At 38.3% G+C, this 22,941-nt stretch overlaps 1 protein-coding gene across 9 annotated transcripts in view; it reads left to right on the top strand.

The window, feature by feature from the left end:
- The window catches only part of SEMA4D (semaphorin 4D), a 92,465-nt gene that overhangs the window by 45,522 nt on the left and 24,002 nt on the right, over positions 1–22,941 (top strand). For 7 of the 9 annotated variants that reach the window (XM_085214320.1, XM_085214312.1, XM_085214315.1 and 4 more), the window contains 7 exons: positions 4,461–4,524; positions 11,826–12,223; positions 14,164–14,309; positions 15,194–15,256; positions 19,649–19,747; positions 20,893–20,986; positions 21,858–21,971. In XM_085214320.1, coding sequence (XP_085070446.1) covers positions 12,130–12,223; positions 14,164–14,309; positions 15,194–15,256; positions 19,649–19,747; positions 20,893–20,986; positions 21,858–21,971 — 610 coding nt within the window. In that variant the 5' untranslated portion in view covers positions 4,461–4,524; positions 11,826–12,129. The remainder of the gene's footprint in view (positions 1–4,460; positions 4,525–11,825; positions 12,224–14,163; positions 14,310–15,193; positions 15,257–19,648; positions 19,748–20,892; positions 20,987–21,857; positions 21,972–22,941) is intronic. The other 2 variants (XM_031557418.2, XM_085214319.1) reach the window with 1 other exon arrangement.

Below are 22,941 nucleotides of genomic sequence, written 5' to 3'. Positions count from 1 at the left end.
AATTTTACATCACCATAAAGTGATGGCCTACAGTTCAGTCTAAATTCTCATAATCTGCTATTATCTACGTGCAGTTGTGCTTCCTCTTTTCCTTTCTCTAGTGCTCTGTGACTTTCTGTATTACATAGTTGTAATTCTGGTGCCCTGGCATCTGATTAACAACCACCAGTATGCTCTTGATTAAAATTTTACTAAAGTAGTCCTGAGTTAATGTTTGCATAAGATTATAACTCTGGGAAAGCTGACAGTACTTGTGAGACTCAAGAAGTTAGGACAGTGAGGAGAACTGAAAGTTGATTGTCACAGACTAGTTTCAGCTAAATTAAAATGACTGAGACATAAGAGGAGTTTCAATGTGTCAAATACCCAATTACTGAAAGAATAGGTACAGTTTTTAAATTTTGTTATCTGACTTATCCTTTCATGTAACTATTTTATTTTAAAACTCTAAAGTCACACAAAGTAGCCACAAGGACATTTTTAGCATGCTGTATGTGAACAGTGTGTGTGGACGTAATTACTCGTAGCTACTTGTCTGTGTAACCTGTGGCTTCTGTACAACCATTAAAAATAGTTTTCTAAGACTCCTAGAGTACAAGTAGGTTGTGGCTGACTTGAGATATGAAAAACAAACGCTAACTCACAATCACCAAGGTCTTAATCTGGAAACAATTTTGGTAAGATGGGTAAGTGATGTTGTAATAATGCAAACATTCCCAAAGTTAACATTTGCCTCCATGATCTTCCAGTGAGTTTTCTGAGTGCTTAGAATTTGCTCATGAGCTAGTTTTCTTCTGTTTTCTTTCTTCTTTTTCTCAGTTAGCTTGTCTTGTACCTACATACGACATTAAAGAGTAAGCCCAAATAAAGGATTAAATAAATGCTTCTGATTTGGATGGTAGCTGGTACACAGAAGGAAATAGTACCAGTTATTTTTTGTGTGCAGGTTTCTGTGACAGTCAGAAGTATGTTGCGACAGGTTAGTGTGTTTTGGAGTTTGACAGATTTGACAAATCCTCAAAGAAATAAACATGTATGTGTGAGTGTGTGAACATATGTATACATATATATGCATAGACATATGAAAGATTGAAGCTCTTTTATGTGAATTTTGTTTAAAGTGACTGTCATGTTATTCTACTTAATATATTCCAGGCTGTCTTTCATTTATAATCCAGTAGATGTTTTCTTTAATCTTGAGGGATTTAGTTACAGTTGTCAAAATATGAATTTGAAAAAAATTTCATGGTGTAACTTTTTTTGTTGTCCGTGTACTTTTTTCCCAACCTTAAGTAATGATTACTAAAAGAATCAAGTCTTTTCCTCGAATTTACACTAAAATATCATTTTCACTCTTAAAACATGACAACGTTTAGGGTTGCTAGGGAGCTCTTTCAGTACCTGTTCTAATAGATCATACTAGAGATCTGGTCAAATCATAGAATGGCCTGGGCTGAAAAGGACCACAAGGATCATCTAGTTTCAACCCCCTGCTATGTGCAGTTGCCAACCACCAGACCAGTCTGCCCAGAGCCATATCCAGCCTGGCCTTGAATGCCTTCAGGGATGGGGCATCCACAACCTCCTTGGGCAACCTGTTCCAGTGTGTCACCACTCTCTGAGTGAAAAACTTCCTCCTAATATCTAACCTAAACCTCCCCTGTCTCAGTTTAAAACCATTTCTCCTTGTCCTATTACTATCTACCCTCATATAAACAGCCGTTCCCCTTCCTGTTCATGTGCTCCCTTCAAGTACTGGAAGGCCACAATGGGGTCTCCCCGGAGCCTTTTCTTCTCCAAGCTAGACAAGCCCAATTCCCTCAATCTCTACTCATAGGAGAGGTACTCCAGCCCTCTGATCATCTTATTGACCCTCCTCTAGGCTTGCTTCAAGAGCTCCATGTTCTTCCTGTACTGGGGGCTCCAGGCCTGGATGCAGTACTCCAGATGGGGCCTCACAAGAGCTGAGTAGAAGTGACAATCACTTCCCTCTCCCTGCTGGCCACTCTTTTTTTAATGCAACCCAGAACACAGTTGGCCTTCTGGGCTGCAGGTGCACACTGCCGGCTTGCGTCCAGCCTCTCGTCTGTCAGGACCCCCAAGTCCTTCTTCACAGGGCTGTTCTCAAGGAGATCTTCCCCCAATTTGTACTGCCTCGACCCAAGTGCAGCACCCTGCACTTGGCCTTATTGAACCTCACTAGGTTTTCATGGGCCCACTTCTGCAGCCTGTCCAGGTCCCTCTGGATGGCTTCCCTTCCTTCCAATGTCTACCACACCGCTCAGCTTGGTGTCGTAAATGAAGACCTGCAGAGTTCCTGAAAACTTAAATTAATTACATGAATGCTAATTTTATATTCAAGTATTGATTGAATTAAAATGTGTAATTATGATATGGTTTTTGACATGGTCTGTCACAAGTTACTTATTTTGTTGTGTGACAGCAGGTGTCCAAACAGGCAGCCAGCAGATACCTGAAGGATCAAATCTACTTGTACTGCAGATGTCTGCATTCAGCTGCCCTCACTCTAGACCGTGAATCTGTGCTTTTCAGATTTTGTATTTAAAAAACAACAATAAAAAAAAAACCAGACCCCCACCAGATAACTAGTTGCAGGCATTTCCTTCTATCTCCCTTCTATCTCCCCTCTCAAGAGGGAAAGCCCTGAGGAGGAATAAAGTGTTCATGAGGGGCTGAGTTTTGGAGCTGAGACACGGCAGCCTTCACGTCCTCACAGCTTCTTACCACCTCTCCCACCTCCATGGAGATCTGGGAGCTTCCTGGCCTGGGGTCTTTCCACATCCTCTGTATGGCTTTCAGCTCCTCCATAGTCACTGATCTCAGCTCAGAAACCTAGAGCTGCTTGCTTGTTAATGAGCCATTTTAAGAGCTGCTGAAGTCTACTAATCATCTGATTTGCTGCAAAGATTTGTTGGAGCAATTCGACGTCTACTTGTAACTATTTACTTAAATGTGAGTTCTACATTAAGTTAGTGTTTGCAAAAGCCACCTAATACTAGATGTTATCTCTAAGGAGCACAAAAGAGAATTTTCTTTCCCCTTTAATGTAGCTACAGCTGAAATGGGTATGTTTGCACTCAAAACAATAAGATGTTAGGAAGCACTCTGGGATCTGAAAATCAAAGTTAACAATAATCACTGTGGCAAGTGGCCATTTTTACAAATTTCAGCTTCACTTCTGTACAGCCAGAGTGATGATTAGATGTAAGCTAGCTTATGAAAAGATTCATAATTTCCAGAATGATTCACTGTTGCTGTTCTTTTTTCTCAAGCAGAATGAAAGGTAGGCGGTTGCATTTACAGCAACAGAAAAGTTGCTTATTTGCTTCTACTGCATTTGAAAAATATCTACTGGGTAATAGCATAGGTAGGGAAGAGATTTCCATGGGACGTCTTGTCTAAAAAAAATATTGTAGTGAAAGAATCAGAGATTTCCCTTTCTGTAACCAAAAAGATTTTGAATTGCTGAAAGAAGACATTTTTCTTAGCAGAAGTAGGTGGTTTGATGTAGCTGTTCGATATTTGCTAACATACAGTTCATCACAAAATGTACTCTCAAGTACATGTTGTTGCTCTGTTGAAGGACAGGGCAGACACTGTAGTTTTGAGGATACATTGTATAGGCGCCACTATTCCTTTTAGACCTGTAATATTTATCTCAGTTTCTTGTAATTTTGTGTCTAGTCTATTTCTTTTTGAGCCTTTTGTATTGTCTGCCTTGAAATGTAATCTTCTGGATCCAGAATTGAGCTTTCAGATGTACAGCAGCAATTGTTACCAATTGTGCTCCCTTTCCATTTAAATGGACAAGAACCCTTTCAGTGTTCAAAATCCAAATGAGAACTGTGGTGAATAGTACTTAAGGACACTAACCCTACGAGTGTGAACACACTAGTTTTTATTAAAAGTATCCAGATAGTCTTGCTCTGAGCTTGTGTTAAGAGTAGTTTGGTAATGCAGGAGAGTACTGAAATTGCTGTGTGTGGATTTGATAAAGCCAATTGTTTTTCTAATTGCTGGAGTCTGAATTTCTAGAACATTATTTATGTATTCAGTCGCAGTGTAAGAGACTAGTCCCAGGTAGTTACCGGAATCAGTAATTGCTACCACAAACAAATGCTGAACAATTTTGTCCAGGTAGACTTGGGAGAGATTTGAGAACAAACTGAGTTGGAAAAGGGCTGGTGCATGTGCTTTTTATTGAGACAGCTTTGTAGTTGTTTTGTTGTTGTTTTATATTAAGTGCAGTATCAGTATCTTGGCTCTCAATCTGGATACAGATATATCAGTTTTGGTCTCTGTCAGAAACAGTCTCTTAAAGAGAATATGGGAAATGAAAGCAAAATTCTGGGGGAGGTTTTATTATAGTTCTCATAGCAAAAATGTCACTTTGGGTTTATGTTGTATTAACGTCAAATTCTGTATATTACCTCTTGCAGAAGAAAAGGATTTAGGATGACTTCACAGTTCCAGAGTTGAGCAGGAGTTTCCAAGAAGTGCCAGGTATGGTAAAATGCAGGTTATCCCCTCCCTGCTATTGCGGTGTGATTCTTAGTGGCTGTTACATATCTTAAACTCATGAGGTACTCAAAAGCAGGAAGACTAGTGTCTTCTTTTATATAGCAAACATGAATTATTTTATAATAAGCTTGATTGATTATTCTGTTCCATTTGAGATTGAAATGTTTTTCAAGAAATTCATAGGAAAAGGGACATTTTTCACTTAAGAACAAAATATATCCTAACCTGTGTGTTAGTTACTGAAAGGTCCTGTTCAGGATTGCAGATTATGTGTCAGAGAGATAGTGGCCTTGCTTTCAGAGAGAACTGAAAGCACTGCTGGACATCCTGTATAGTTTTTATTAAAAAAAAACAAACAAGAACAGCTGATACAGACATTCAGGTGCCTTTGAGAGTACCATTGGTTGCCATTAACATCTTTAAATAATTTTGATTGATTGACTTAGACCCATAAGTCTAAAAAGAAATTATGAGGAAGCTGATCAATATCTGATAACGTAAGAATATGTTTAAATGGTACGGGAAGATGAAGTTTCAGCAGCCTTATTTCTTAGTCGGTTGAACAGTTCCTGCTGTAGCATTGACGCTGTCACAACGTAGGTTCAATGTCTAGCAGAATTCACTGAAGCAGAAAAGTGTTTTTTACATATACATCCATGCTGTTTTACGTTAATAATTTGTTTAGTTTTCTTTTACATAGCCTCGAGCAATGCCCTCAGCCTGTGCTGTCTCAGAGTTTGACTTGCCCAAGGCCAAAGTTAGTTTTCTTTTTCTTAAAAGAAGATAAAGTAAGAAGAGGCAAACCCATTTATTCTTTAATGTTATCTTTGGAGTCAGGTTCTAATGACAGTATAGTTAGAGTTATCTGGAAAATAAGACTTATTATCTCTTATTTGTCTTTTGTAGCCTTTGGTTTCTTTTTTTTTTTTCCCCTGACATTTTAGTTTGTCTTGTTGTAATCCTTGCCTTTTGTCTTCTTGTGTCTTTCTGGGTTTTTGTTTTTCCCTGTTTTGTTTTGCTTGGCTTAGTAGTTAAGAAAAGATCAGGAATGTAGGTTCTAAACAAAAGGACTCAGGTACTCCACTAAAGATTGTAGATATTCCCTGCTTTAAACTCAATAATTAGTTTCCTGAATACATCTTAATTGTGTATTTATCATGCAGAATAAGGAAAATATTCTGCTTGACTTTATGGAATTATTGAATTGGAAGAGACTTCTGGAACCAGCTTGGCCTAATGTCCCTGCTCAAGCAGCACTGCCAAAAGTAGTTTTCCAGGACCATGTCCAGGTAGCTTTTGAAGATCTCCAGGGAGGAGACTCTAACAGCCTCTGGACAACCTGTGCCACTGCACAGTAAAAATGTGTTTTCTGATGTTCAGAGGGAACCTTTATTGTTTCAGTTTGTGCCCATTGCTTATTGCCCTGGCATTGTGCAGGAAAGGGGAAGGATCACTTCTCTTGACTGTGCTGTGGTTGAGTTCATGTTTCAGAGGGGTATAAGATAGATGAAGAGTAAAATTAGGAAGCTGAACTTTAGGAAAGCTAAATTCTAGTTCTTCAGGGCATTAGTCAGCTAAACAGCCTGAGAAACTAAGGTGTGAAGCAGAGCTGGCACATGCTTAAGGAAGCTTTCCTCAGGGCATAAGAGCTCTCCATTGTCAGGTGTGTAGCAAGTCAGAAAGGAAAGGGAAGAGACTGGCATGAGTGAACCAGGACATGCTGGTCAAACTGAAGAACAAGAAGAAAATACACGGGCAGTGGAAATGGGAAGGTGCTGTGGGAAGAGTATAAGGAAGCTGCTAGGCTGGGTAGGGATGGGTCAAAAAAGCCAAGGCCCAGTTTGAACTGAACTTGGCAAAGATGGCAAAAAGAACAAGAAAGGCTTTTAACCAGAAAAGGAAAGTCCAGGAGGCCCTTCTCCCCTCCCCCAAGAAAGCCCACTGTATTGTGGACTGCATCAAAAGAATTTTGGCCAGTAGTTTAAAGAAGGTGATCCTGCCCCTCTGCTCCACGCTGGTGAGGCCTCACGTGGAGTACTGTGGAGTCCTCAGTACAGAAGAGATGCAGACCTGTTGGAGTACATCCAGAGGAGGGCCACAAAAATGATCCACAGAATAGAACACCTCTCCTATGAAGGCAGGCTGAGAAGGTTCCGAGGTGACCTGATAGCGGCCTTTCAGTATCTAACAGGGAGCTACAGAAAAGAAGGGGACAAACTCTTTAGTATATATGTGGTGATAGATCAGGGTTAGGTATGAGGAAAAAATCTTTTACGGAGAGTTGGTGAGGCACTGGAACAAACCTGAAACATGGAACAAACCCATTGATATGTGGTTGATGCCCCATCCCTGAGACTTTCAAGGTGAAGCTGGATAAGGCCTAGTATTTATAAGGTATTTTTAAAAACAGAGTTTGAAAAGTAAATAATTCAGTTTCTCTACATTTATATTACCCATAAAGGGACTCTGGATTATTTGAGATTTTAAGTCACCTCAGCAAAAAGTGCGTTTATACATATTGTATAATAAAGAAAAAAAGAAAAGAGTGTAGAAATGATGTTTTCTGTTACGCAGTTTAAAAATGGCACTGTGCTTGAAGTTGTGAAAGGATGAGAACTAAAGCAAGGGATATTTCTAGCCTGTCCTTACCAGTCTAAAATAAATGAACTATGTAAATAAAACTCAGTTGTCAAAGGTAAATTGTATGTTTCTATCTCTTTGATTGCTTGATATGCAAGAGTGCTCACTTTTCATTCTATTTTTGGAATAAATAACTAAGCAAATTGAAAAAAAAAAATCAGGTTTAAGTGAATTCTCACATTGATAGTTCTGTGGTTTGTTTTTTCTTGTATGGAGCCTGAAAAATTGTTATCAAGTGGGCATCAGTAAGTATTGAAGAAGATCTGTATTCTGTTAAGGCTTTCTAAATCCTTTGAAGAGGATTATTTTGGGAGAACTTAAAATTTATGCTCTCATGACAGATGATTTGTTTAACCCCTGGTTTTTGCCAGAAGAAGCAGATTGCTTGTAAATTTGCTTGTCTCCCTGTATTGAATTTCATATATCCCTTCTCATAGTAGCATACAACTTTTGCTAATACATAATTAAATTTCTGTATTCATCATCTTAACAATAGTGGGATAAGTCGTCCAGGACAGTTGTGTGTGTTTTGCTTTGGTGGGTTAGGGATGCCTGGTTGTCAGCCGTTGCTTAATGGGAAGCCCACTCCTCCTTTGCCTTGCCTGGGCTGTAGGAGATGTTGAAGTAATTTGATGAGAGGCAGAGAACTGTAAATGAGAAGGTCTTCTTCCTTGCCAGAGTTAGGTGGTCATTTGTCTTGCAAGTCTCACCAAGGCTTGCATCACCTATGTTAATATAACTGGGTGCAACTTACAACATTGCCGTTTTCATCCTTTATTAGGGTCTGAGAACCTCGCCTGGGAGGCAGTGGTGGGAGCACAAGCACAGAATATGGCACGGCAAGAAAAGATGGCCTGAGTGAGAGTGCAGGGCTGTACGAAGTTAGGGTAAAATGTTGTGGGCACTTGGTGTGTTGGCACAGCTGTGAGTAGACCAGGGAGCCTGTGCCCATTTTGCAGGCAGAGTAGGTATGGTGTTGCTAACTATCTTGAGCTCCCAACTGTCTTGCTGGTGTTGTTAGTGCCTCTGCCCATTGCCATACAGTCTGTGGCTTTGTCAAGAAAATAAAAGATCCACCTAGCACTTTGAGTAATACTGATTAGAATTTAGGCATTGCACAACATAACTAAGTATTTATTAAAGAAAAAAAAAAAAAGGAAAATTCAAAATCAGGGTTACTACATTGGGCATTTCCTGTCTTGGAAGTTCCAAAATTCATGTGGATTGTGCAGGTATCCCAAGCATTGGTTGCACGCTGAAGTGTGGCTTTGCAGTGTTGGCTAGGGAGAATGCATGGACTTCTTGTTGTTTGGTATTGCATTTTATTACTTCGTTAGTCAAATGATGCAGTAGTAATAAGAGTTACTGAAATTAGCACCTGTAACAGATGACAGTATTTTCCACATACAACTCTGTGGTGTACTTTGCTTTTGTGTTCTCTGTGGAGGATCGAAAAGATAGCAGTCTTTTTCCCTGATAATGGTTACTCAAATTCTCCCATTGCAGAGCGTGTTCTGTGATGTGTTTTTTGTGTTGTTTGTTTTTGTTGTTGTTGTTGTTTTCAGAAAGTGGACCAGAATACTTTATTTCCAGTAAATCTGTCAAGTATTCATTTGATGCCCACTGATATGAGATGGATGTTTTTCTGTCTCAGAAACAGTTAAAATAGCAACTCTCTGCTTTCCTAATTTATGTTAGTATTTCACATTGTTTGTTCCCTGCTAGTAGGTCCTTACCCTGAAATTTTTCTAACAGTTGCAATTTTCTATCCTTTGAGAGAGCAGGAGCTTTTCTCTTCCCTTTTCTCTGCCTTTGCACTAATTGTGTGTGTCAACAGGAAGGTTCACGGCTCTCTGTTTATAGCTGTGCTCTGCCAAACTGAGAGGAGCTCTGTTAATTGTTTCTTTTACTGCAGTTGCCTTGTTTTCAGTTACCAGTACAAACATTTTACTCCACTTAATCAGAAGTTGTTTTAAAAACGAGAGCAAAATGTTTAAGTGAAATTAAGTCATTTAAATTTATCTCAGAAAATTTTCAGCAATTTTTCTGAAAAGTGAAAAGTAGACTTGCGGTCACTTTAATTAGAATTTAATTATTTAACTAAGCTTTTCAAGTTTGTTTTTGCATTATAAATTTTGCATTTATAAATGTTCTTGTTTTCAAGCAATTGCTGCCCATATTTTGTTATAAAGACTAAAGCATTATGAGGCAAACTTTCCAAAAATACAAGGCACTCAACTCGAATGAGAGACAATGAACACTATGGAGGTGTGCTAATTTGGAAATCAGGCCATTGTATGGGCTTTTTTTTGCTCCTTCTACCCCTTATGTTACATAAAAACAGTTTCATGGTAGATGGTGGGTGACTTCCTAGTGGATGTGAATGAAGGAGTTATTCCAGATACTTTTCAGCGCAGGGAAGGAGGAGAGGAGGAGAAGTAGTTAAATTGAAAGCTAAATTAAAGGACAGGGTCCTGAGTGCATTTTAGTCATTATTTAAACTAACAAGAGTAAGAACATCTTGCATGATTCGGCACTGAGCGTTCACTGTGGTCTGTCACACCCCTTTTTTAATATGCAAAACTTTACCTAAGATCAACAAATAATTTCCTCTCAGTCAAACTTAATAATATGAAAAGGCTCTGTCTTGCAAACTTGTACATGAAAGGACATATTTCTGCTTTGAGGAATTCCCTGGCTCACAGCAGAGTAAGCACTAACTCAGACAGGTATTTTGTCGTCTTCAGAAGGTAATACTATGTGTTTTATTGCCATTTTGCTTTTCTGTAAGTAGGTGACCTAGGCTAGAAGTATAACCATGGGCTTTGGGAAGACTCAGGATTGTACATAATGAAGATTTTTTAAGCCCTGAAAATTTACAGGAATTCAGAAGGCTACTCTGGAAACATTACCTGACATTTATTGTTGGGATTGGTGCTGAACTATTTTGTTCTGACTCTTTGGGGGGAAAAAAACGTTTAAGGGAAATGATTATTGCTTTGAGACTTTTCATTGTGGTTTGAAAAGAACGTATAGTATAGAAATAATGCTGTAGAATTGTTTCTTCTAACTGCTGTTTTTCCCCTGACCTTTCCATTAAAATAAGATTATTAGGCTGCCTTGAAAGTAATCATTTAACTGCTGTTTATTCTATAAATACTTACCTGTATAACTATCTGCATCACAGTGTGCGTGGTATTTCTGTAACTCCGATGCATGCATGCTCTTAATGTGTTGGATAGCGAAGCACAAAGTTGCTTGACTGTGTGTAAAACAGGAAAGGTACATGACAAAAAAGCTTAGTAAGATTAACTGAAATTACAGTGACTTGAAAAACGAATTTTTTTATATTTTTCATTACCATGGTTAGATCTGACCCAAACTGAAAATTAAATAATGATAATAATAAAATAAAATGCTTTGCTCGAGCAAGTTGTATTTTTACTTCTGAGTAGGCAAAAGATTTGTAGGAAGAACAAAGTTATTTTAACCTTCTCTATAATCATTCAGTAAAACAAATGTAAAAGCTTCTGATGTTTTCTACTCCATCGTGTTATTTCTAGGTTCACAGTGAATCCTTTCTGCAGTTTTCAGAGGTTCTTAGCCTTTGCTTGTTTAAACCTGGGATGTTTATCTTGTGGAGGGAAGTTGGCACTAGAGACCACCCTCTCTCCCTAGAGATATTCTCACTGCAGCTTTTCTTAGCTTTTATGTCTGGCATCTTCGGGTGCTGCCCTGTAAAACGGCGCTTAGGGTTTTGAAATGCTCAGTACCCCGCTGCAAAGGGCAACTTGCATTTTGTACCCTCCCACCCACAGTGTGTACACTCCAAACAGTTACCTAAATACAGTAATTTAGTGGGTGATAAATGCATTCCCCTCTCACCAGTCTACTGAAGGTAAATACTTGCAAGACCCTTTACCAAGGAGTGATCACAGGAAAGTGGAGAAGTGAAGGCTTACTGAAAGATGTCTTTGGAAATGGAATGATTTGGGTGATCACTGAGGACAGAGCTCTTCTGGGCTTGAGAACAACTGCTTGGAGACAGACTGACTTCCCTGTGACTACTGAACACTTTGAATATTTAAGCATTTTCCTCCTTTATTTTTGTATGCAGAACATTAGCTTTTTGTTAGCTAAATTTCTTTCTACCCCCATTCACCCTGAGTGCGTAAAAAGACACTGCTAAAAATGTCATTTCTTCTCGTAAGATCCTAAGAATTGGAGATGGGGCTGGTTTATATTTAGCATTAAGCTGCACTTCTTAGGTTGTTTGCTTTCTGAAATTAGTACTACTGGTTTCTTTTATCTTTATTTGTTTATTTATCATAGAAGGTGATTTTTCTTTGACTCAGTATTTAAAGTAAGATAATATGTACATTGAAGTCAAATTTTGAGCATCAAACATAAGTGACAGCTCAAAATATTCATATCACAAATTCTAGATTGAAGCAACTGCTTACATTGACTACCTTTTTGCCATGTAATGTGTGGGGTGTTTTATTTTCACCAATAGATGCACTCTTAATCCAAATTAATCAGTGTAGGCAGTTGCAGAAGTACTGCAAGATCAGTGATATGCTATTTTTGGCAATCCTCAGTTTGTTTTCTGTTCTACTTCTTCTCCCCTCCTCTCTCTGCAGCATCATTTATTTCTTCAATGAAACTGAAGAATGCGTTCAGTAGCGCTTCTCAGCAGCTCTGCAGCCTGTGGAGAGTGTGGGTAGTCTGCATTCAGCATCCTGGAAACTGTGTGTCCCCTTGAAGAAGCGATCTAGAAAGCCGAAAGTAAATACTTATAAGACAGGCTGGAACAATCCTTTTGCACTGCTCTCAAAGTCTGAAATACCTGGTTTCTGATACTACCTGGAATTTGCATTTCTTCTGCTAAAGAAACACTGCCTGCTGCAGTTATCCGGAGATTCTCAAGGAGCAAGGGAACTGAAGATGACTCTGCTTGCTTTTTATTCAGTTTGGGCTGTTTTGCTGGAATTGGCAGTGGCATTTGGTCCTGTACCAAGAATCACTTGGGAACACAGAGGTAAGAAGACAAACTTCATTAGTGTATTATGGGGCATTGCAACATCAGGATTTTGTCTGTATGTTCTTCCAGCCTCCTTACAGGAAGTTTGGTCAGTTTGTAGTTTTGCTCAGCCTGTCTGTAGTGCTTCGGACCAGAAAATTCAGAAGTCACTTGGGCACTGAATTGACTGATTGCATATCCTTCTAACAGTTATGAAAATGTCACTTTTTAAAAGAGGATTTTCAGATTGAAATTTCTCAGCTGGAGGATCTTGGAGCAAGATTCAGCTGCAAGAGGAAAACTCAACAGCTATTTTGTTTTCAATAAGTTGTTTTGACTTTAGGCCTGAACATAGTTAAAGAAATATTTGGTCCTCTTCTGGCAGTTTTCTGTGATTAGTAGAACCTTTGTAGCCTTTTTCACAGAACCTTCTTTTGCTGTACTTGGAATTTGCGGCAAGTAGTTGTAACCTTCCGATACGGTTAGCTGGAGGTGGCAGATGAAGCGATGAATGATCAGAAGTTCCTGTAGGCTTTTGGTTTGATTGTTCAGCCTGGATCTGAAGAGAGCTCTAGAGCACAGGCTGTAAAGTAGTTACTTGCTGTTGTTGAACTTTTTTTTTTTTTTTTTTTCCCCCTGCATTTTCAATTATCATGGGTATTTTGACATTTAAAAGATTTTTTGACTTGTGCTTTTATTATTGATTAAGATTAGCAACCCTGGAATCCTGTAACCAAACAAATATGTGGGTATCATGAAGAAGCAGCCTTAAGTAAAAATTTTAAATGCTGGAGGGTCACACCACAGGAAAAGATAAATGGAGGTTAAGAACGTAGATAGCTGATTTATGAGATGTCTGTAGGATATACTTTTCCTGTTTTTCCTGTTTATTGATATTATTGCATTTAAGTATGAGAAGCTTTGAATAGAAGTGGAATTTTAGTTCATTGGAGGAATGAACATCTAGAATTGTTTGAACCAACTCATCCATTCGGAACTCATCCATTTCACTTCCTGCAAAGTGAAAGATTTTAAAATACATGTTTGTGGATCTAATTTAAAATAAGTGTTTCCCAAGTTCTACAGATGAAAAGGTGCAATTTTTTATGTTAGAACTGGGAGTAGTAGTATGTTTTCTCTCTCTCTCTTAAAAATGAAACTAAATTAGACTTTTAGTAGTCTCTTTTACAAAGTCTGTCATACAGATTTCAGTATTTTTTCCATAACAGTTGCACATGCAGAATAAATTTTTCTTGTTTATTAATAATTAATAATTCTGTCATCTTTCTCCAATCCATTCTGTCCCAGAATGCCTCTTTCCCTCATGTGTCCCTCCTTTTTTTGTCGTCTTCCTTTTTATTTTGATTCTCCCTCATTCGTTTCTGTTGTGTGCAATTACTTCCAGTCTCCATTTGAAAATCAGCTTGTTTACACTGTCTACATAGTTCCTTTTTAGATTGTATCTTCTTTCTGCTGGGGTAATGTCTTGAAATGTCTTCCTTTTTGGTGCAGGATTGTTGGTTAGATTTGTGCAGGGAGGGTAAATTCGCGTGGTGAATTATTTAATTTTCCACAGTAGGTAGGTATGTGGAAAGGAGAAGGTGAGGAAAGAACTGACAGTAGAGGTGTAAAATGGAGGTTAGGAAAAGAAAGAATTAGTGACTGGAGAAAATGAAGGAAGACATGAGTTCCAGGAATCATTGCAGGAGGAAATTCGTCGGCATTTGAAATTGAACTAGAAAGTAGAGACCATTGATTTTAACATCAGTAACTGGAGCTGTTGTTTGTGCTGAACCAACCTTCCAAGGATATATACCAACTGTTAATGTGTTCTCCAGAGTAAGCCTTATTGCTTTCAAAGTTACTCAAAGACTAAACAGTTTAGAATAATGGCCCATAAACTTGACTCTAAGTGATCATGTTTCTCCATGTCTGCTATTTTCTTTGCATTTCAACAGAGGTCCAACTAATACATTTTCATGAACCTGGAGTGTCAAACTATTCAACCTTGCTGTTAAGTGAGGACAGAGGTGTTCTATACGTAGGAGCCAGAGAAGTCATCTTTGCATTAAATGCAGTGAATATTGCTGAAAAACAGCATGAGGTGAGTATGCACTTAAATACATTATCATCCATATAAAAATCGTACTTCCAAATTTCACTTCATTTCCTGTTAACAGTAGCACCATGTTTGAGATGAGGGTCTTGCCTCTTAAGTTTCTGCTTCTGTTCAATGTTTTGAGTTATGTCTGCACATTTATGTGATGGTACAAAGAGATATGATCCAGCTCATTTGGAATTAGCTTACCTACAGAAGTACTTTGGCTGTACTGACTCTTCTCTGAGTGGACTGACCCATGTAGAAGTCTGCTAATGTGATCATGTTATCCCAAGTTCTTCTCAAGCTCCTTCCTTACTCATCCACAACACAGACTGGTGCTTAGAGACATGGTTGGAACCCCAACCAGGATGTTTTGAAAGATAATCTTTGATTTTTAATCTAAACAAAATGTTTAGGGATGGTGATAGGAAATTTCACATGTATATAAAACTTGGTTTTCCATTACTGCATTGAGTAGATTTAACTGTCAAAGTTATTCTTTAACATAAAGTATAACTTGGTCCAATAATTTTTGTTGTGTTTTTTTCTAGTGCAAATTAAATAAGAAATAATTAAAGCACTTACACTTGCATTTCTCAAATGAATATGTTAATAGAGAATTTCATTAATTGGAGGAGAAGGATCACAATGAACCCAAAAGATGCTAGCAGTGGTTCTGCACTCTCTTATGTCCCACTCATTTGAAAGAATCACCTCTACTGAAAAGAATGGCTTTAAACCTTTGAAAGCTGCTTACAAAATGATTTATAAATACTGCAGCCACTAACATTAAAATTGCTTGTTTTGTGCATTATGCAAGGTCTGAAAATACTGCATTTGCCTTAAAGTGTTCTGAATACAACTTTTTTTGCTTGTTTTTCATTTAGTTGCACTGGAAAGTCACTGAAGATAAAAGGACCAAATGTGCAGTCAAGGGCAAATCAGAACAGGTATGTTTTTCTATTGAATCTGGAGAAAGACATCTCCTTTAAGGAGAAGTAATGATAAAGAAGAAAGGTTCTAAGTATTTGAAATTAAAATCTTTAAATCACCTAAATTATTTAATAAACTCGAGCTTTGGAAACTGCAGTTCGTTTGCTAGTAATTCTGAGTTCGTTATTTCTTGCTTACGGATCTTGTTTGAAACTGAGCACGTTCTCGTGTGCCTAGTGTTATCATTTTTTCCATTATATTAATAAACCAATATTGCTTTCACTGAGCTAATAGATACCAGCTGCTATGTTTTATTAGTACATTAATTCTTCACCAGCATTTGGTTTTCCAGATGTAGGATGTAGGGTTTATTTTCTGGGCCAGTGTTTTTCCAGCAATGCATTTTTCACCAACTGCATACATCTTTGTGATGCTGAGCAGGTGTGCTCCTCCTTGCTGGTCTGACTGCTCAGACAGCTCCCCAGTGCATGAGCAGCCCAATCTCTTACGTGCTTGGCAGTGCGGGCAGCCCAGTCTGTGGGCCCCCTCAGCGTTTCTGGCAGCCATAGACCCCTCCAGGACTGCTGGCACAGGCTGGCTTACTCATTCTGCCTTTCTGTAGAGGTAGTTTACTTATGGTGATTAGCCATTGGTGGTTGTGCCTTTCCCCTTGTGTTGTGCCACTGGCTTAATAATATGTCAGACTGGGATTTACTTGGAAGATTGATGGTCAGACTTTCACCATAGTTTTTAAAGTGTAGGGTTCAGAAGGCTGCATGTGCAAAAATTAGTACTACTATCCAATTAGAGAATTTTGACATCTCACATCTCCAATTTCTTTGTTGCAAGTGCATCCAGGGACTCATCTGAGGTGAACTGGGTTACCCTCCCTTTACCCAACTCTGCATTTGCTTGAACTGAGAACCATCAAGGCAATTCACCTGCCTAATATGAGGTCTGATGGGCTGTTGAGGACCGGTTCCTCTTCCTCTTTGGCTCTTCTTGATGCATTCTGATTACTTTCTTCTCCAGGTTTGACTGAGGTTGCTAGTAATAATTATATACAGTCACGATGAGTGTATGTGATGTGGCTCATCTTTCATGCACCTGCATATGCTTTTGCAGACATGTCTAGGTATGCACCAGTCCTTTTCAGAGATTATTGATGGTGATTGGAAAAGATGTTAGAATCTGTAAGTAGGCAATTTGCTTTTAACTCTCTCAGAACTCCAGACTGTTCTTCCTATTTTTTTTCTGCCCCTAGATTAGCAAGTTTTACTGTATTAGACCTATTGCCAGCAGTGCTTTTTCTCCATTGTACTCAGGATTTATTACTAGCTGTGATTAGCTATAGTCATAATGTTTTGCAAAGTGCGGTTGTTTCAAGTGTTTAAAGTATTAAACAGTCACTGCTATTTCTTATACTAAAATGGGGAGTCTTCTCCCCCACATATTATCACTACGCTATGCAAATGCTAGCAAAAAAAAACCCACACACCTGTTCAAGGAACTAATCTGGCAGAAAAGTGGTTTTGTTCTTTTTGTCTCCAGTTTTCTTCCATACCTGATCCACCACACAGTCAGAGAAATACCTGGTTTGTCTCAGAAGAATGAAGAATAAGGAGAATGGTTATACTTGTTTAAATAGTTTATGGAACTGCACTACAATGTTGGTATCTGGCTGTGTAGCAGAGAGGATTAAGGGATGTTGATGACACTACTTTTTCTTCCACTGAGTGCATGTTTACAGTGTTTGTTGTTCTGAATCCTTACGGCATGGATATCCAACCTTTTGGATTGTCTGGGCCTCAGAGAGCAAATGGGAATTGTTGTGGGCCACATATAAAGTGTATGGCACAGTTAAAAACAAAGCATGGCTGTATATTTTTCACTGATCACAGGACAGGACACAGCCAGTGTATCAAAATGCATGAAATTATTTGCCATAACTTGAGCTTGCCATAATTTAAGTTTTATTTCAAACACTGTTACTGTCTGAAACATACCACAGATAAATCAATTTTTCACCTTGAAGGCACATGTTTAACTCAGTTAAATAAGCAAACAAGTCTACCAGAAATGCTATATCTGTGAGCCATTTTTCATCTTAGCATTATGGCACAAATTTAATTTTGATTCCATAAGGGACTTGATTTTATTTTGCAAATAAATTTTTATTTTTAGCATCTTACCCCAACTTAGGCACCTTCCTTCAGAAAAGTAAATAATGTCTCCATAATCAGCATCCATACTTCTAAGGATCTCCTGGGATCAGTGATGATTCAGTCCTGTGGACGTCACGAAATTTCACAGCTTTGATGATAATTTGCAAGATACTATCAATTTTTAAAGTTTTCTCACATACATTTTCTTGATGTGCAATGCACTGATGTTACATCAAATGTGAGTTGTCAGTGGCAATTGCATCATCTTCCATTAATTTTATAAGTCCCTCTTTTTTCACCAGCTATTGCTGGAATGCCACCATAACTGCACCAGATATGTTCATTTTAGTAAATTGCTTTAATTTTTTTTTTTTTTTTTTACTGCTTCAAACAAGTAAAGAGATTTAGCTGTGTCTTTTAATATCAGCAAAGAAGCCATTTTTTCAGTGATACTAATATTTGTTATCGATACTTCTAATGAAAATGGCAAGGTGAGTCATATGTGTAGCATCAGTACTTACATCTGTTGCCAAAACACGAAGTTTGAAATAGTGGCTTTACTCTAAATTTCTTCCAGCATATTTTCCTGTTTCTTCAATTCACCTACCTACAGTCTGGTGAGGCAAACTGATTTTTCTAAAATCCATTTTCTTATGAGGACACATTATATCTTCCATGCTTTCCATGCATTGCTCAACAAAGTCACCATCAGGAAATGGTTTTGATTTTTTTTTTTTTGCAGTCAGATCTGCTACCGCCTAAGTAGTTTTTATTACAGAGCTAGTTTGAGTTTTGACTTTCTAAAAAATACTTGGTTGAGGTGATAGACTTTCTTTCAGTTCCACTGTTTTGTCTTGGTGATGCCTTCTTTGATATGCATGAAATTTGGCACTGTTTCTGCATTCTGCATGTTCCTGTCCTTTTCAGTATCTTTATTGATACTTATGACCTGGATGAGGGCACTGAGTGCACCCTCAGTAAGTTTGCAGATGACACCAAGTTGGCTGGAAGTGTCAGTTTGCCTGGAGGTAGTGAGGCCCTACAGAGGGATCTGGACAGACTGGATGGCTGTGCTGAAGCCAATGGGATTAGTTTCAACAAGACAAAATGCCGGGTCCTGCACTTTGGCCACAGCAACGCCAGGCAATGCTACAGGCTTGGGGCAGAGTGGCTGAAAGACTGCGTAGATGAAATGGATCTGGGGGTATTGATTGATGCTCAGCTGAATACAAGCCAGCAGTGTGCTCAGGTGGCCAAGAAGGCCCATGGCATCCTGGCTTGCAGCAGAAATAGCATTGCCAGCAGGAATAGGGAAGTGATTGTCCCCCTGTACTCAGCTCTGATAAAGTCACACCTCGAATACTGTGTCCAGTTTTGGGCCTCTCACTGCAAGAAAGACATTGAGGCCCTGGAGCGGGTTCAAAGAAGGGCAACAAAGCTGGTGAGGGGTCTGGAGCACAGGCCTTATGAGGAGCGGCTGAAGGATCTGGGAATGTTCAGTCTGGAGAAGAAGAGGCTCTGGGGAGACCTCATTGCTCTCTGTAACTACCTGAAGGGAGGTTGTAGTGAGCTGGGGGTCGGCCTCTTCTCTCATGTAACTGGTGATAGAAACAGAGGGAATGGTTTCAAGCTGCGCCAGGGGAGATTTAGGCTAGACATTAGGAAATATTGCTTTTCTGAAAGTGGTCAAGCAGTGGAATGGGCTGCCCAGGGAGGTGGTGGAGTCACTGACCCTGGAGGTGTTCAAGGAGCGTTTGGATTTTGTGTTGAGGAACATGGTTTAGTGGGTACTATCACTATTGGTGATAGATGTATGATCTTGAAGGTCTTTTTCAACCTTGATGATTCTGTGATTCTGTGATATAATGTCTTTTCAAATTGTAATATTAAAAAACTGACACAATTTCTTTGCAAATTAAGCACAGTGTATATTATTTCTCAATGCTACACTGTGCCCTGCCAGTGTCCCAGTGCTGGACCAGTTGGTGGGACAGAGCTGATGCCATGAAGGTGTGGCAGCAGGGTGCGGGCTGCAGAGCAAACTGTGCTGGACTGCATGCAGTCCACAGATTGAACGTGCTTGCCTTATGGCATCCTTTTTTCAAAGCTTTGTTCAAACTCCTTATTGTCACAATGTGCATGAATAGCAGCAACAGCAGAATTGACAGCACAACTTTATTTGTTTATGTTGTAATGTGGAGCTGTGGTTTATCAGACCTATCTTTTTCTCATCCTTTATTACAGACTGAGTGCCGTAACTATGTGCGTGTCCTGCAACAGCTAAACGACACTTTTCTTTACGTGTGTGGTACTAATGCATTTCAGCCAACTTGTGATTACCTGGTAAGAATATGTAGATTTTGTGACCCAGAAAAACTTCAACAAAAAAGCAGCTCATCTAAACAATGAGTTAATCTTTTTTTCCCAAATAGTATTGCAATTTCAGTGCTTGTCATAGTTTCTGAAATATTCATGATACTCTCTCACAATGATTATTAGGGTACAGAAATACACTGTACTGTTCCCTTTTCACTAAATCCTCAATTATTGATTCAGCTTAGTTATCAGCAGATTTACTCTTTCGTTGCTTTTTGTAGTTCTCTGTGTATTTTACATTAGCATAAAAGTTCTCTCTGAAACTGGAAGTCACATTCTTTGTGACTTCCATCCAGTACTGAATATTCCTGAAATTTCTAATATTCCTGTCTTTACTTGTCTCTGCTTCTAGCAATGCTTGATAATTGAGTGGTTCAGAATGAAGTCTTAGCTTAAAATCAAACGTCCCTTTTTTCATTGCTTACTCTTCTGTTCTTCTCACTATGTCTCTTAATGATTCTGAAATTCAGAGATGTTGTAATTATGTTCAACTTTCTTTTTTGTCTCCCCTCCCTGTAAGTTTGTCTGCCATTAGCCCTGGAATATTGTCTCATCCTCCTGTGTCTTCATTACACAGTATAAGTGATTATTTTCCCAGTATTGTTGCTTCAGCTCTTGATCATCTTTCTGATCCTTATTCCCATGGTTGTTAATGGTTTTACAAAGTTGCAATCATTCTGTTGTTGTTTTCGAAAAATACAGCTAGATTATACCCCATCTAACAAATTTAACAGTACAAAAATTGCTAACCTTCTTAGTTTGTAAAACTGATTTTTGTGCAGGCTAATTCAATAATTGCAAGTTCTTGCCTTTCATCATCTAATTTCATATTGTGTATTTTTTTGGGAGATGTCTGTTTCCTGTCTTTCTACTTCTATGCCTGGATTTAACTTTTTGTCTATTCTTTAATGCTACTTTCCTCAGTTTGCTCTTTCTCTTTGTTATACTTGATCATATTTTCTGAAAACTTGTATGTGTTTGGGAAAATAGGCATTTCACTGAAAGTTACTGGTCTGTTACTGGTTGGTTTTTAGTTACCTTTGCATGATTCAGTTGGTTGAAAGAAAGAGTACAAATGGTTAGCTTGTGATTTTCAACTTAATTTTTTGCAGAATTTAATTTTATTTGAGCTTGAAGGTAAGAATGAAGATGGTAAAGGCAGATGCCCATTTGATCCTGCTCAAAGTTACACATCTGTTATGGTTGGTAAGTTCAGTCTTTGCATACCTCATTATGATGTATAGATATTCAGTCTTCTGTTCTCTGGTCTTTCACTATTAAGATAGTTTCTAAATCTTTACTGTGCATGTAAGTAGACATAAAAATACTCACGAGGTCAGCAGAACATAGCAAAACTTTTCTGGAAGCAACTTTTAAAACAACAGCTTTCAATATAATAATTTTCAAGTGCTTTAGTCTGGGTAATCTAAATGTACTTTGCCTCTATAGTACCAATTACAGCCATTTAGATAATTTTAACAAGTAGAATTTTTAGCTTTCTTTAAGACACATGGTGAAACGAAATAGGAAAGTGAGGTATATGTTGCAACTATATTACCATGTAGTTAGATGACTAAATGTTGATGGATAAAACCAGAGGTTGATAGCTGTATCGTGGTGTCACAAGATCATAAAAAAGAAGCTTGAAGTAACGTGAAGCAGGAAACGAAAAAGAACTCAATCACTATGTTGTTTATTTTATTTCAATCATGGTGGCACATAAAGAGAGAAAAACAATTAGTTCCAAAAATTCTGTGGCATTTCTTAGATACATTTTGATACATAAACATAATGTTTATTTAGGGAGTGTTAAAGTACCGTGTTAAAGTACCAACAGTGCTGACTTTTGCCAGGTGCTTGTGTTAGAGAAATAATAAATGAAGTGTAAAAGTGTTAGCTCTGAGAATGGTCAGTAGAAATATAGACATAGAAGACACGTCTGGAGCAACTGAGAGGAAATTCTTGTTTATCTTTTCTTGTGAGAAGTTTAAGTTAACATAGTCTCTTGAAATATTTATGCACGTTTTTTGGTATACAGTGCACAAGAAAGTTTAAAATATTTGTTTTTGTTTTAAAGATGAAGAGCTTTATTCTGGGACTTCTTACAATTTCTTGGGAAGTGAACCTATTATTTCACGGAACTCTCATCAGAGTCCTCTGAGAACAGAATATGCAATACCTTGGCTTAATGGTAAGTGGGTGTGAGAGCACACCAGATCAAGTTTTTTTTCTTCCTTCAGTGTCACAAATTCGGACAAAGAGTTTGAGCTTCGTTTTTGAGGTAAGGAGCAGTTGTTCACTGTCTCAAAGAGGGTGATTTTTGTTATATTGGTATGTGCCCTTAGCAGAATTTTTTTCTCTTTAAAATTTCAGAACTTTTATCAGCACTAACAATGAAAACAGCTTAGAGAGGCACAGGCTTTGAACGACAAGCGCTGTGTTTTATTTTATATCCATTTGTTCATCTTTGTTATGACACAACATATGATGCAGTAAGAAGAATATTCCTTGTCCTCAACATATATATTTTAAAGCCAGTATGTTCTTGGTTCCTGATTATCTTAGTTCTTGACTTTCATTACTGGCCAAGTTTTCTGAACTCTCAGAATTTTGTGACTTTGGACCCGAAAAAGACTAAAATAACGAAGTCAGCATATTACCAAAAAAAAACCCAAAACAACAAAAAAAAACAAAAAAAACACCACAGTGTCCAAAAAGAAGAGGATTCTGAGTTTGTAGTATATCCTGTTATTATTGTTGTATTTGGTATTTCAGTTAGCAGCATAAATACTAAGTGGCTGGTATTGTGTACATGTAGTTGAAATAAAGTTGTTTTACAAGATGGAGTTGACCTAAATCTTATATCTAATTTCATGCATGAGGGCTGGATGACAACAATGAGAGCATGCATGTTTGAAAACCAGTAGGGCTTGGGAGCATGGTTAGTATTTTTGGATTTGTTACAGTTTTTCTGTGGGACTGTGTGGGTCTTCATATGTGTCCAGCCAGCTGCTAGATTTGTAGGTGCTGGTAGCTGACCAACCCTGGCAAATTATTGCTTGTAAATTTTAGCTAATTCTATCCTTAAATATGAATGAACAGAAATGTACCATATGCCTTGTCTTAAGTATGCATCAGGGAGGAGAGATGGGCAATGGAGC

Source organism: Meleagris gallopavo, chromosome Z, assembly GCF_905368555.1.
Source record: "Meleagris gallopavo chromosome Z, MGAL_WU_HG_1.1, whole genome shotgun sequence".
Classification (NCBI taxonomy): Eukaryota; Metazoa; Chordata; class Aves; order Galliformes; family Phasianidae; genus Meleagris; species Meleagris gallopavo.
The sequence above is the reverse complement of the archived record's forward strand: the minus strand, read 5'-3'. Positions and strand labels throughout refer to the sequence as shown.